This window comes from Trichosurus vulpecula, chromosome 5 (assembly GCF_011100635.1).
Source record: "Trichosurus vulpecula isolate mTriVul1 chromosome 5, mTriVul1.pri, whole genome shotgun sequence".
Classification (NCBI taxonomy): domain Eukaryota; kingdom Metazoa; phylum Chordata; class Mammalia; order Diprotodontia; family Phalangeridae; genus Trichosurus; species Trichosurus vulpecula.
In genome coordinates this window covers 168,720,890-168,733,222 of record NC_050577.1, presented here as the reverse complement: position 1 = coordinate 168,733,222, position 12,333 = coordinate 168,720,890, and the positions used below count along the sequence as shown (strand labels likewise).

General features: G+C 42.5%; 1 protein-coding gene across 1 annotated transcript in view; it reads left to right on the top strand.

Annotated features, from left to right (window-relative positions):
• Nucleotides 1-12,112, top strand: part of ECHDC3 (enoyl-CoA hydratase domain containing 3) — a 48,827-nt gene extending 36,715 nt beyond the window's left edge. The window contains exon 5 of the mRNA XM_036760358.1: nucleotides 9,926-12,112. Within this exon, the coding sequence (XP_036616253.1) occupies nucleotides 9,926-10,240 (315 nt within the window). The 3' untranslated portion in view covers nucleotides 10,241-12,112. The remainder of the gene's footprint in view (nucleotides 1-9,925) is intronic.
• Nucleotides 12,113-12,333: the final 221 nt, after the last annotated feature.

Sequence of the window (12,333 nt, the reverse complement as noted above, 5' to 3'; positions counted from 1 at the left end):
GCATTCAGATGAGTATGCCAGGTTCCTCATTTGGTACCAAAGAGAAGCAAAGTGTAAATTTAACTTAAACTTCATCTTACATAACAGAGTGAAGGTGATAAATCTCTTCCCTTTTTCTCTTAAGTGCTGATGTTTAGGGTAGTAAGCACCTGAAAACTTAAATAGTGGTTAAGGACATCCTTGCTTATCGGTAATATTGCTTCTAGGTATTTATGGGTTCTAGTGTTCTACGCTGGGCTGCCATTCTCTACTTACTCTATTTAGACAATGAATGAAGCTCTTTTTATTAAGCTCTTACTAAATACAAAGTGGGCAGCTTAGGTATTATCCTCCATTCCTTACTTTCTCTCTTCCCCCCCCCCACCCCGTATCCAATTTTTTTGCCAAGGCTTGTCCATTTTACCTTGGTCACATCTCTTAAGAAGGCAGCTAGTGGATAAAGTGCTGGGCCTAGAGTTAGGAAGATTAATCTTCCTGAGTTCAAATCTGGCCTCAGACACTTACTAGCTGTGTGACCCTGCGTAAGTCACTTAATGCTGTTTGCCTCAGTTTCCTCATCTGTAACATGAGCTGGAGAAGGAAATGGCAAACCACTAAAGAGTCAGACATAACTGAAAAGACTGAATGACAAACAACATATGCAAAGTACTGTGTTAATCGGATATGATGCTAGATGATAAAAGGAAGACCCAGAGCTGTAGAGACAGGACTATTGAAAGCCAGAGGCAGCCTTAGAAACTGAGTCCAGGTGTAGTCCATGCTACTTCTCAGCGATTAACATTAATCCCATTAGAGAACTTTTCTAAGTCTTCCAGCCTGAAGGGAAGATGGAGATGTGCCAGGCTAGAAGAAACTGCATGTAGCTTAGCTCTCTCCTATCTGTCCATTTTTATTTCCCAATTTGGCAGAGAAGTCTCATATATAAACTGGCTTTCTAATACAGAGATTCATGCATAGTCACAGTTCCCCCAACAAACCTATTCTGGGCTTGCTATTGATTGAAATATGCTCATTAGTTGCTAATAAGGAAACCATTCAACCACCTTTTTTCCTGTCTTAGCTTCTCTGTCCCTCCCTGACTAGCTCCTATTTTTAAAAAAATTGGTGGTCCTTTTAAAATGTTGATTCTTGAAATGCCCAAGGGTATGTGCAGACAGATTACAAAATGAGAGCCAATAAAATCTGGTGGCTAAATATAAATTAATCAATTACTCAACAAGCATTTAATTAGGAGTTGCTATGTGCCAGGCATTGGCTAAGTATGAACAAAAATAGGGCAAAAAAGCCCCTGTCCTCAAGAATCATACGTGGCAATGGAGGAGACAATGCATATAAGAGCAGTGGTGGCCAAGGAAGGAAGTTTTGGTTTGAGGAGTCACAGGGATGGTGAATGTAGCCATCAAAGGGAGTTGACGGACACAGAGGGTTGGACTAGACTAGATGGCTCCTAAGTTTACTTCAAGCTCCAGAGCTAGGATCCTATGGTCCTGTGATAACGTTATAACCCTTATCATCAGGAAATTTTGGCTTCTGTCCATTCCAAATGCAGTTAATCCCATTGCCTTATTCTGAGGGAGGAAGGGGAGGAGGGAAGAAGCATGTATGAAGTATCTACTATGTGCCAGACACTGTGCTAAAGCCAAGCACTTTATAAATATCACCTCCTCTATCTTCACAATTTGATGAAGTAGGTGCTGTTGTGATCCCCATTTTTCAGTTGAAAAAGCTGACAGATATTGAGTCAGAGTCAATAAATGTTTATTAAGTGCCTAATACTGTGTCCCAGGAACTGCCCTAAGAGCCGGGGATTCAAAGAAAAGCATAAGACAGTCTCTGACCTCAAGGAGCTCACAATCTAAGGGGGGAAGATAGCAATAAAAAGTGTTAAGGGGCCATGATTAAGTCCTGCAGCCAGAAAGGGAGATGATCAGAGGAGGTGAGAATTTCAGAGTTGATTTCATCTGGCAGAATTAGTATTTCTGGAGATCATGAAGTCCAGGAAAGCAGTGAGGTGAGAAATGATGAGGTGAATTGCCAGATAACCCTCCTTATATGGTGGAGGATTAGGGAGGAGATCTTCAATATCCTCCCTCTATTCTCTCCAATCAGAGGGAGGGAGGAATCCCAGGAGCAGGGGTTGATGAGGAGGTGAGAGTTTCAGAGTTGATTTCATTTTGCAGAAACATGAGTTTCTGGAGATCATGAAGTCTCAGGAAAGCAGTTAGGAAGGAACTGATTAAGTGACTTGCCCAGGGTCATGTGGCTAATAAGTGTGAGGCAGGATATGAGTTCAGGTCTTCTTGACTCCAGGTATAAGAGCCTATCCCCTATGCCACCTAGCTGCCTCTTATATAGAGATCTTTGGTGTGGAGAGAGCAGATGGAGTAATGGGTAGAGAGCTGACCTCAGAACCAGAAAGACCTACTTAGATTTAGGTCCTGTCTCTGATTCATGCAGGCTTTGTGGTCCTGGGCAAGTCACAAACCTTTCAGGACTCTAAGCAGCTAAAACTATAAAGTGCAGAGGTGGCAGCCTAGATTTGCAAAGGGAGTTTCCTCATCCGGAGTTCCCTATACTAATGAAATTACAGGTCTAGTCTATCCAGTCTCTTATTACTTGGGGCATTTCTTCATATGTGGGCCTGAAATAAAAAAAACTACAGTTACTGGTTACACTATGAGTTAGTACCCATTCTTTCACCAGCCAAGCCAAATAAATAAATAAATAGATAAATAGATGGATAAATAAATAAATAAAGTTAGTTCAAATCAGAAGTCATTCAAACATATAGCATAGCAATTAAGATGGTAACAAAAGGTTCTCCCTCTACCCCTCCCCATTGTATACAAGTAGGCAACATTTGCCTTCAAGTACCTCACTAGCAGCAAGGTGGGGTCATATTGTCCCAATTTGGCAGAGAAGTCTCATATATAAGCTGGCTTTCTAATACAGAGATACATGCCACAGATAGTTTCCTAGCTTTCCGACTTTGAACAGTATAAGCGCCACATGTATTCAGGATGCTCCATTTTCAGAGGTTCTTTGGTGGCGATTGGTAGGGAAGCAATGGGTTACCTGTCACTTATACTTGCTTATTCTTGGGCAACTAGGTGGTGCAGTGAATTGAATGCTGAGTGAGTTGAATCAGGAAGACAAGTTCAAATCCAGCTTCAGACACTTAGCAGCTGTGTGGTCCTAGGCAACTCAAGTAACCTCTTTCTGCCTCATTTTTTTTTTCTTCTGGAAAATAGCAATCAGAATAGCACCTAATAGCACCTCAGGTAATATATAGTATCTCAGTAATATATGGCATCTCAGGAAGTTCCTTGGGGCTCTTCAGCAGAAAGGTGTAAATCCTCAGTTTTAATATGTTGTTATTGTCCAACTTGAAGCCTTCCCCATGCAATTTCTCTTCAGTGATGAGAGAGAACACCTTTAATAAACTCGAAGATTATTATCAGGTCTCCTTATCTTCACTTCTCAAGGCAAAAATAATCAAAATTATCTTCACCAGGGTTTTTGTTGTGAGGATCGATTGAGAAGGTGTTTGTAAAGCACTTATCCCAGTGCCTGGCACATAGTAGGTGCTTAGTAAATGCTTATTTCCTTCCCTTCTGTTTCAACAATCCAGCTAGCAGCTGCTGTGGGGGTACACTGATGTGGAGACTCTGGGAAGCTATAATTAAGAGCCCTCCAGCTGAACTCAGACGTTGACACTCTGTGGTAACTATGAATTGTATTTGGTCTGTTTGTAATTTGTTTGTATTTGCTCTGAAGTTCAGGGTGCTGGTTCTTTCCCCTGAACTAAGTGAATGATATTTGTATGCTGGATTAAAGCAAGCTCATTAACCCCTTAACGTTGCTTTCGTTAGTAAAGCAGATCAAAAGAATCTGAACTTGCAGCATTCTGTGAGCTGGTTGTTGTTGGTTTTACATCCCTATAGCAGCTGCTAACCAGATTGTTGAAACACCTTCCAGATCTATGCTTTGGGATTTTGGACCTTTGATGAGGCAGAGAAGGGAGAAAGGGAGGTAGAGAGAGAATCTGACTCCTCTGGCTGCCTTTGGGCCTCTTCTAGAGATGGGGCCCAATTCTTTATGACCTCGGCACCCTTTCTACTTCTGACCAACTTTCCCCACTTAGGTGGTTAGGCCTTGAACAAAGGGGAAAGGCATCAAAGTTGGTTCATGACCCAAATTTCTGATTTGACTGAATTCCTCTGGGACAGGTTCTAACCTCTAAACCAATGGTTCCCAAACTTTTTGGTCTCAGGACCCCTTTATACTCTTAAATATTATCAAGGACTCCAAAGACCTTTTGTTTATGTGGCATATCTAACTGTGGATATTTATCATATTAGAAATTAAAATGTCATTATTATCATTATTATCATCATTATGGAAATAGTTTTGACTATTTTGACTCAAGGACACCCTGAAAGTGTCTCAGGGACCCTTCAGGATTCAATAAACCGTATTTTGAGAACTACTACTCTAAACTCTGCAATGGATAGAACAAATAAGTTAACATTCAGTCAGGGACTTTCATTGAGCTCTTGATATATTGAGATGCAACTGCCCTGTCCAAGAATAGGTCCTAACCCACAGGCAGTGAGGTGGACCTCGCTCTCAATGTCCTCTCTGATTAGTGTGCCAACGAAAGTAAGGGCCAGGACAAAAGCTAGGTGAGGGAACCGAGGGAATCAACTTCCCCACCCTCACCATTCCACTCCACCTCACCACAGCTGCTTTTATGAGGCTTCTCTACCAGCACTGAAATCCCACTGTTCCTCTTTTATTTACTTCTGCCTAGGCCACAAGGCCTGTTCCTCTAAAACTTTAGTAGAACAGAAGTCTTCCCTCTAGAAGGTGCATAGTACAGAGGTATGCTGGAGCCAGCTCTTACCAGCCGGAGAGAACTAATTGTTGAATATTTATGTGAGAACATTTACACCTCGGAAATCAATGAAAGCTGCTAATTGGGGGTTCATATAATGTTTTGTTAATTGTCCAGACTTAAGAAAGTAATGCAGAGGCTGTTAATAATGCATGTTAAACTTAAAAATAGGTTGTGCCTTTTCAGAGAGCCCATTATTAAATATCTGCCCGCATCAAGATGTCAACGCATCTCTCTATCTTTAGGCAGAATCACTTGGAAAGCTACGTTTCTGCCCTAGCATAAACCTTACCAGAAGATTCTATCACTTAGTATTATAGTTTCTCAGGAAGTTCCTCGGGGCTCTTCAGAAGAAAGACATGGTATAAATCCTCAGTTTTAGTATGTTATTACTGTCTAACTTGAAGCCTTCCCCATGCAGTTTGAGGCCAGTTCTCATGTTTTCTCTTCAGCGATGAGAGAGAACACCTGGTCACTACCTTTAATAAACTTGAAGATCATTATTAGGTCCCCAGATCTTCACAAAGACAAAATAATCAAAATTATCTGTGCCGGTTTATGGCTTCCTTTCCTTGAACTTTATGTGGATCAAGTGCTTTCTGGCCATGAGTCATCCCTCCCTCCAATCATCCCTCCCTCTGATCATCCCTCCCAGGATTCCTGAGAACTTGGTCTTAGGCATGAGGAGACTGCTTGGGGGTCACACAGTGAATCAGTGGCATAGAGGGGAATAGAATCCACAACCCCTGTGTCTGTTTTGTGCTCTGCCTACTATGGGATCCTGCAGCTTTAAAACCTAAAGGGCTCTTGTTGAAAGCTACTTGTGGCATCTGGGATCTGATGCAGCCATAATGCCTAGAAGAGAGAGGCAGGGGAGCTCTTTATAAATCTATAATGGGGACCATAAAAAGGGAGAGCACAGGCAAAGAGGCACAAGGGAGGGAGAGAGAGACATAAAAAGAAAAGTCGGGAAGCTGAGCGTGAGGCAGAAAGCAGGTATTGGATAAAAGGGAAATGTAGCTATGGAAAAATCATGAGACCAACCTGCATCCCCCATCTACAACATGGGAATAAACAGCTTCTTCTGTCAGTTGGAACCAGACCTGAAACAAGCTTCCACTTAGGATTTTCAGTGCTGTGTGCTCCTCCCAGGACTCTGGCGTCTTTCCTACAATGCTTTATTACATATTTGGGCCTTTTATCATTCCAAACTGTAATAGAGAGAGCATGTTTCACTTGGTATTTTTCATTTTGCATCACATTTCTCAGAACTGCCAATTTCATGTTGGTATAATCCTCTTGAGAATCATATGAATAAGGAGGGCAACACTGGGCAAATGAGGGCATGAAGAATACCTTTTTCTTCCACTTTGGCTTCTGATTTGGGTGGGCCCTCACATTTTAATTATGATCCATTCATCTGAAAATGTTTCTCTGGCCCATTTGTTATGTGGACTTTCTGGACTTGTGAATTCAGATCGCCAGCGAGGAAACCTCTCTACTGATATAAATGAGCACCTTCAATGCCATTTCTAATCTTGGGCATTTCCCTGGGGGAATGAGAGCTGGTGTGATTGCTCAGAGTCCAACAGCAACAGTGTTTGTCAGGGGGGAATCCAAACTGTGGTTTTCCTGTGCTGCAGATCAGTTCTCTGTCCATGGTGCCTGGAGAAGCAGGCTTCCCTGTTGTTTGTCGTTAGGTAATAGGGACTGAACCTGTGATTTCTCAAGTGTAGGGAACTCTCTCTACCAAAGCAGGTTGGCATCTTCTCTGCAGTTAATAGTCTTAGAGAGCTTCCTAGGACACTGAGGAATGAAGTGATTTGCTCAGGGTCACATAGAAAGAGCAGAGAGGGCACTTGAAGCTGTCTTCCTGGCTCCAAGGTCAGCTCTTTCTGCTATGCCTTTTGACCTGCCTCTCTGTTATTAATCAGTGAGAATCAAGAGCTCTACAAGAACAGCAAACCTGTTTATGAAATACCAAGTGGGGATGAAATCTCCTATGGAAATAGGAGAGTCTATTGTTCTTTTCTTTTGGGGGGGGGGGAGGCAATTGGTGTTAAGTGACTTGCCCAGAGTCACACAACTAATAAGTGTCATGTCTGAGACAAGACTTGAACTCAGGTCCTTCCTGACTCCAGGGCCAGTGTTCTGTCCACTGTACTACCCAGCTGCCCTTCATGGTTCTTTTACAGAGTCTCATCGTGGAGCAGGAAGAGTTTTTAGAGGTCAGGTAGTCCAGTCCTTCATTTTACTGATGAAGAAACTAAAGCCTACACAGGGGAAGTGACTATGCCAAGGTCATATAGCTAGATAGTGATACCAGGATTAGAACCCACATCTCTTGATTCCTGATTCAGTGTACTTCTGTTCCATTTTGCTGCCTCTATTTAGTATCATCCCTGAAGATTTTAGAAGTTTCATTTCGTTTAGTGTAGAAATGGGGTGGAGCACAAGCCCTTCCTGGGGAGGGACTGTTTCATTTTTGTCTTTATATTCCCAGCATTTAGCACAGTGTCTGGTATTTAATAGATACTTAATAAATGTTTCCTTCCTCCCTCCCTCTCTTCTTTCCTCCCCTTTTTGCTTTCTTCTCTTCCTTCCCTTCTTCCTTCTTCCCCTCCTTCTTTCCCTTCCTCTCTTCCATCTTTCCTTCCTTTCCCCCTTTCCTCTTCCTCCTCCCTCACTTCCTTCTTCTCTCCCTTCCATTCTCTCTCCTTACCCTTCTTCCTCCTCTTTCTCCCATCTCCCCTCCTTCCTTTATTCTTCCCTTCTTTTTCCTTCCTCCCCTCCTCCCTCCTTTCTTTCCTTCCTTCTTTCTATCCTTCCTTCCTTTTTTCATTCCATCTTCCCTTCCTTCCCTCCTAACATCCTTCCCTCCCTCCTTCCTTCCTTCTTTCCTTCCTTCCTTCCTTCCTCTGTGTTTGGTAATAAAAGAGAATTTAAAGCCATATACATACCTTTATCTATTCGAAGAAATTTGCTTTAAACTCTTCTCCTCCAAGCAGGGAACTGGGCTCAAATGAGTTTGGTATCAAGGTGTAAAATGAGTTTTGGTGTCAAGAGAAATGAACATTTTTCCCCTGATACAAAGTATCTAGTACATAGATGTGTGGTGATTGGTTTCTCAGCTGCAGTTGAGGGGGTTTTATCCAATCAGATATGGCTAGGGACATGAGCTTGGCAGATCAGATCCACTGTCACTAGGAGAAAGTTGATCACTTCTGCAGAGGGAGCAAAGAGCTTGGGTCATTGTGAGTTTTCTTTTCTCTTGAAAAGACCTGGTCTGGCCCTTGCTTGGTGTTGGTGGTATTGTAGTAAGAATAGCCAGGTGTCTCAGTGGATAGAGGGCTGGGTCTGGAGTCTGGAAGAACATGAGTTCAAATCTGACCTCAGACAACTTACTAGATGCATGACCCTGGACCGGTCACCTTGGTTTCTTCATCTGTAAAATGCTCTGAAGAAGGAAATGGCAAACTACTCCAGTATCTACCCAGAAAACCGTATAATGGGATCATGAAGTCAGACATGACTGAAAAATGATGGAACAACAGTTTGGATAGGGATGGAGCTAAGAACTAAAGCTATGATTTTACTGGCAGGAGGAATTAGGATGAAAAACCAGCACAGGTCAGTGTAGCTGAGATGACGAATATCTCAACATGGTGAGAGTTGCCTAGGGCACTGAAGGTTAAGTGATTTGCCAGGAGGCACAACCAGAGTGTTGTGTATAGAGAGAGTTATATACTACCTCTCTATAATATAATTAAACATGTTATAATCAGGAGAACTGGGAGGACCTCAGATGTCATCTAGGCTAACCAAGTCATCTTGTGGATAAGGGAACTGAGACAAAGAAAAGGAAAGTGACTTGCCTGTTGTAACCCAGGTAATTAATAATCATAACACTCATAGGTAATATTTATATAGTGTTTTAAAGTTTGCAAAGCCCTTTAAAAATATCATCTCATTTAATCCTCACAACAACCCAGGTGGCAGGTGCAACTATCCCTATTTTACCTGAGGAAGACTTAGGTTAAGTGACTTGCTATATCAGTAAGGCAAGTGTCACAATGTCGATGGTGACCATGAATATGCCTGTATAGTTATGCATCGCAGAATGTAAGAGACTCTCCATATGGAAGGCAGAAGTAAAACATTTATTCAGACACCAGAGGATCAAATCCCAAAACCAATAACTCCAATTCAACATAGCAGCAATTATATCCCAAAACCAGTAAGCCCACTTTATCATAACAGCAAGGAACTTAAAACACAACATGACAGCAGGGAGCCAAGCCATCCCATAACCTTCCTCTCTGCTGGGGCCTTCCCATAAACACTCATTCAAAAATCCTAGTTGTCTGCTTGCCTGTATCCTCTCCTCCAGCAGTTCAGAGAGAGAGAGTTTAATGGCTAGCCTCAGAGTATATATACCCTTTTTAGAGCCCAAGGGCTTCACAACCCTTGTGACCTAATTAACAAAAGGGTGTGGGCCATCCTACAAACAAGCCTCTCCTAATCAAGCTTCCCTTACCTAGCTCCACCTGAGACCTTTTAATGGGATTAATGGATGGGGAAGATCTTTAATCACATTAACACCACACTTGCCCAGGGTCACATAGCTAGTAAGTATCTGAGGCTAAATTTGCATTCAGGTCTTCTTGGCTCCAATTCCACCATTCCATCCACCACACCACCCAGCAGCCTCTAAGGTAGATCCCATTATTATTTCTGTTTTAGAGGTAAGAACCCAAGAAGAGGGTATATAACTCGCCCAAGGTCACATAGCTAGTAAGTATCCAAAGCAGGATTCAAACTCATATCTTCATGATTCTGGAGTCTGGCCCTCCATCTACCACACCCCCTACCCGCCTCTAGGTAGTACATGTCTGGCCCAGTGTTGTGGGTGAATCAAAGTATATATAATCTCAGGGAAAGGGGAAGTAAAAGGAAACCAGAAAGTTTGGGTGACTGAGTTTTATGACTTCCAAGTGCTTTAATAACTTGACTTGACTTCCTCCTTAGGTTGCCTTAGAAATGCTATTTACTGGGGAACCCATCACAGCCCAGGAAGCATTGCTTCATGGGCTGCTCAGCAGGGTGGTTCCAGAAGAGAAGCTGGAGGAGGAGACCATGAAAATAGCCCAAAAGATCTGTACATCAAGCCGGTCTGTTGTGGCGGCGGGCAAGGCCACCTTCTACAGGCAGCTGACGCAGGACCTGAAGACAGCCTACCGTTTTGCCTCCCAAGCCATGATGGACAATTTGGCCACTCAGGATGGGCAGGAGGGAATCACAGCCTTTATCCGGAAGCGTAAGCCCGTATGGTCACACTCATAGGCGAGAACCGCTGGAGGTATCCAGAAGAAATGAAACCAGCCCAGGGAAGCCCAAATCTCCCCAGATGATTATACAATGATACCTTTGGGGGAAGATTTGTTTTTCATTATCTGCAGTGTCTTATGTGTAAACTTATGGGTTTGATTTCAGGGCTGGGGCCTTAGAGGTTTCACAGTGGAGTTCTCCCACATCTGCCTCTAGTCCTCAAGCACAAAGATTCATTGTTCTATGAGACCAAGGACATTGTTGAAAAAGTTGAAATTAGCCTGATTGCAATTTATTTCATTTTAAAGATTCTAATTCCATGAGATATGACATACAAATAGATAATAAAAATGAAACATTATTCAGAATAGTAAAATGTGATGAAAAGTTATTGAATACCTATTCTGTTATTCTACAAAGTATGGACTTTGACATAGTTCAGAGGAACTTGGATGAGCAAAGAAAGGCACCAATCTAAGGAAAGGATACAAGGAATTATTTTCAAAAAAGTAAGATGCACCAATCCTGTTGCAGTCCTATAGGTTGAATGAGTTGACTCTAGTCATCTTCAGATGTGAAGTAAAATGAAACTGGTTGATAATGTCGCTGAGATAAGATGCCAGAGGTGCTGGAAATCTCCACACTGAAAATTTCTTTCCTTCCACTGAGAACAAGATTTGATCCCCTCACCCCCACCCCTTCTCCCAGTATATCTCCCCCAGGTTTCAGGTTTAAAATGCTCTTGAGCTTTAAAATCCAATTTAAAAAAGTTTTACTAATAAAAACATTAAAAGAACAAAGTTTCTGGGGGGAAAAAGGATATAAAATGTCCCCTTCATAGAATCAGTTATAGCAAAAGGTCAGGAAAGGATGCCCCCAGAGAGGAGGAAGCAGGAGCTAGAATTTCTAACACAAATTCTCCCAGGCTAAGCTTCAAATGGCAGAAACACCCCTTATCCCTTTTTAAAGGGCTAGTCTTGTTCACCTGGAGCGAGTTGCCTCCTAGCTGCTAGGACCTAGCATATACAGTATTAGTCAGGGCCACCTATAGAAAAGGGACAGCTAGGTGACACAGTGGGTAAAGCACCAGGCCTGGTGTCAGAAGGACCTGAGTTCAAATATGACCTCAGGCACTTAGTAGCTGTGTGACGCTGGGCAAGTCATTTCATCCTGTTGGCCTCAGTTTCCTCATCTGTAAAATGAGCTGGAGAAGGAAATGGCAAACCCTTCCGGTACCTTTGCCAAGAAAACTCCAAATGGGGTCATGAAGAATCGGACGTGAGTGAAAAATGGCTGAACACCACCACCTAGAGAAAAACAGGAGGATGGAAGGGTGGGTGTAGGGCAAAAAGGGAAGTAGGAGTAGTAAGGCTGGGGATCTGAATGCCACCCTGTCCTAGCCTCCCCTCCCTGGCTCCCTGTACTAAACCAGCACAGCTTCTACCACCAGTGGATTAATGAGGCTTGGATGACTAGTCTTCCTGGTTCCTCATGCAAATTACGTCTCATAAATAAATTCAAAAATTCCCAGCCCACAGTTTTGTGTTTTTTTTTTTTCAAATCATTTCTGTAGAGGACACATAGAGCTAGAGGAAAAAAAAATAAAGTGAAGGTTTTTCCTGGTTCCTCCAGCAAAGTGAGTAAATGTATCTGTGCAAGAACCTAGATTGATAGAGTACATAGTTCCCAGAAGTCATTGCTCCATTGCAGAGGCATCAAACCCAGGGGTTTTTAAAAGCATTTTATCTTTATATCTGGTGTCATATCTCAGAATATCAAAGTGTCCTAGTAGTGCCACTGAGGCACTTGGAGCTTGATTGGAGAGAAATAAAAGGTGGAATGTATTTGCTGTTGAGCATCTTATGATTAAACTGAGAGTGTTTGGAATTCAATCTCAAATCCCAGGTGAATGAACCGAATGATTTTTTTTTCATTCTGACCATTTGATAATTGTACCTTTAAGACAATCTCTGTCTTGGGGACAAGTTCATGAGTCTCTGTCGGCCTTTTCATGTGCCTTTGATCTCCTCTGTCTCTGAACCCCTATAAGGTGTGGAATGCTTTAATTATACCTGAAAGGGCTTCACCCTTATATCATATTATCTCAG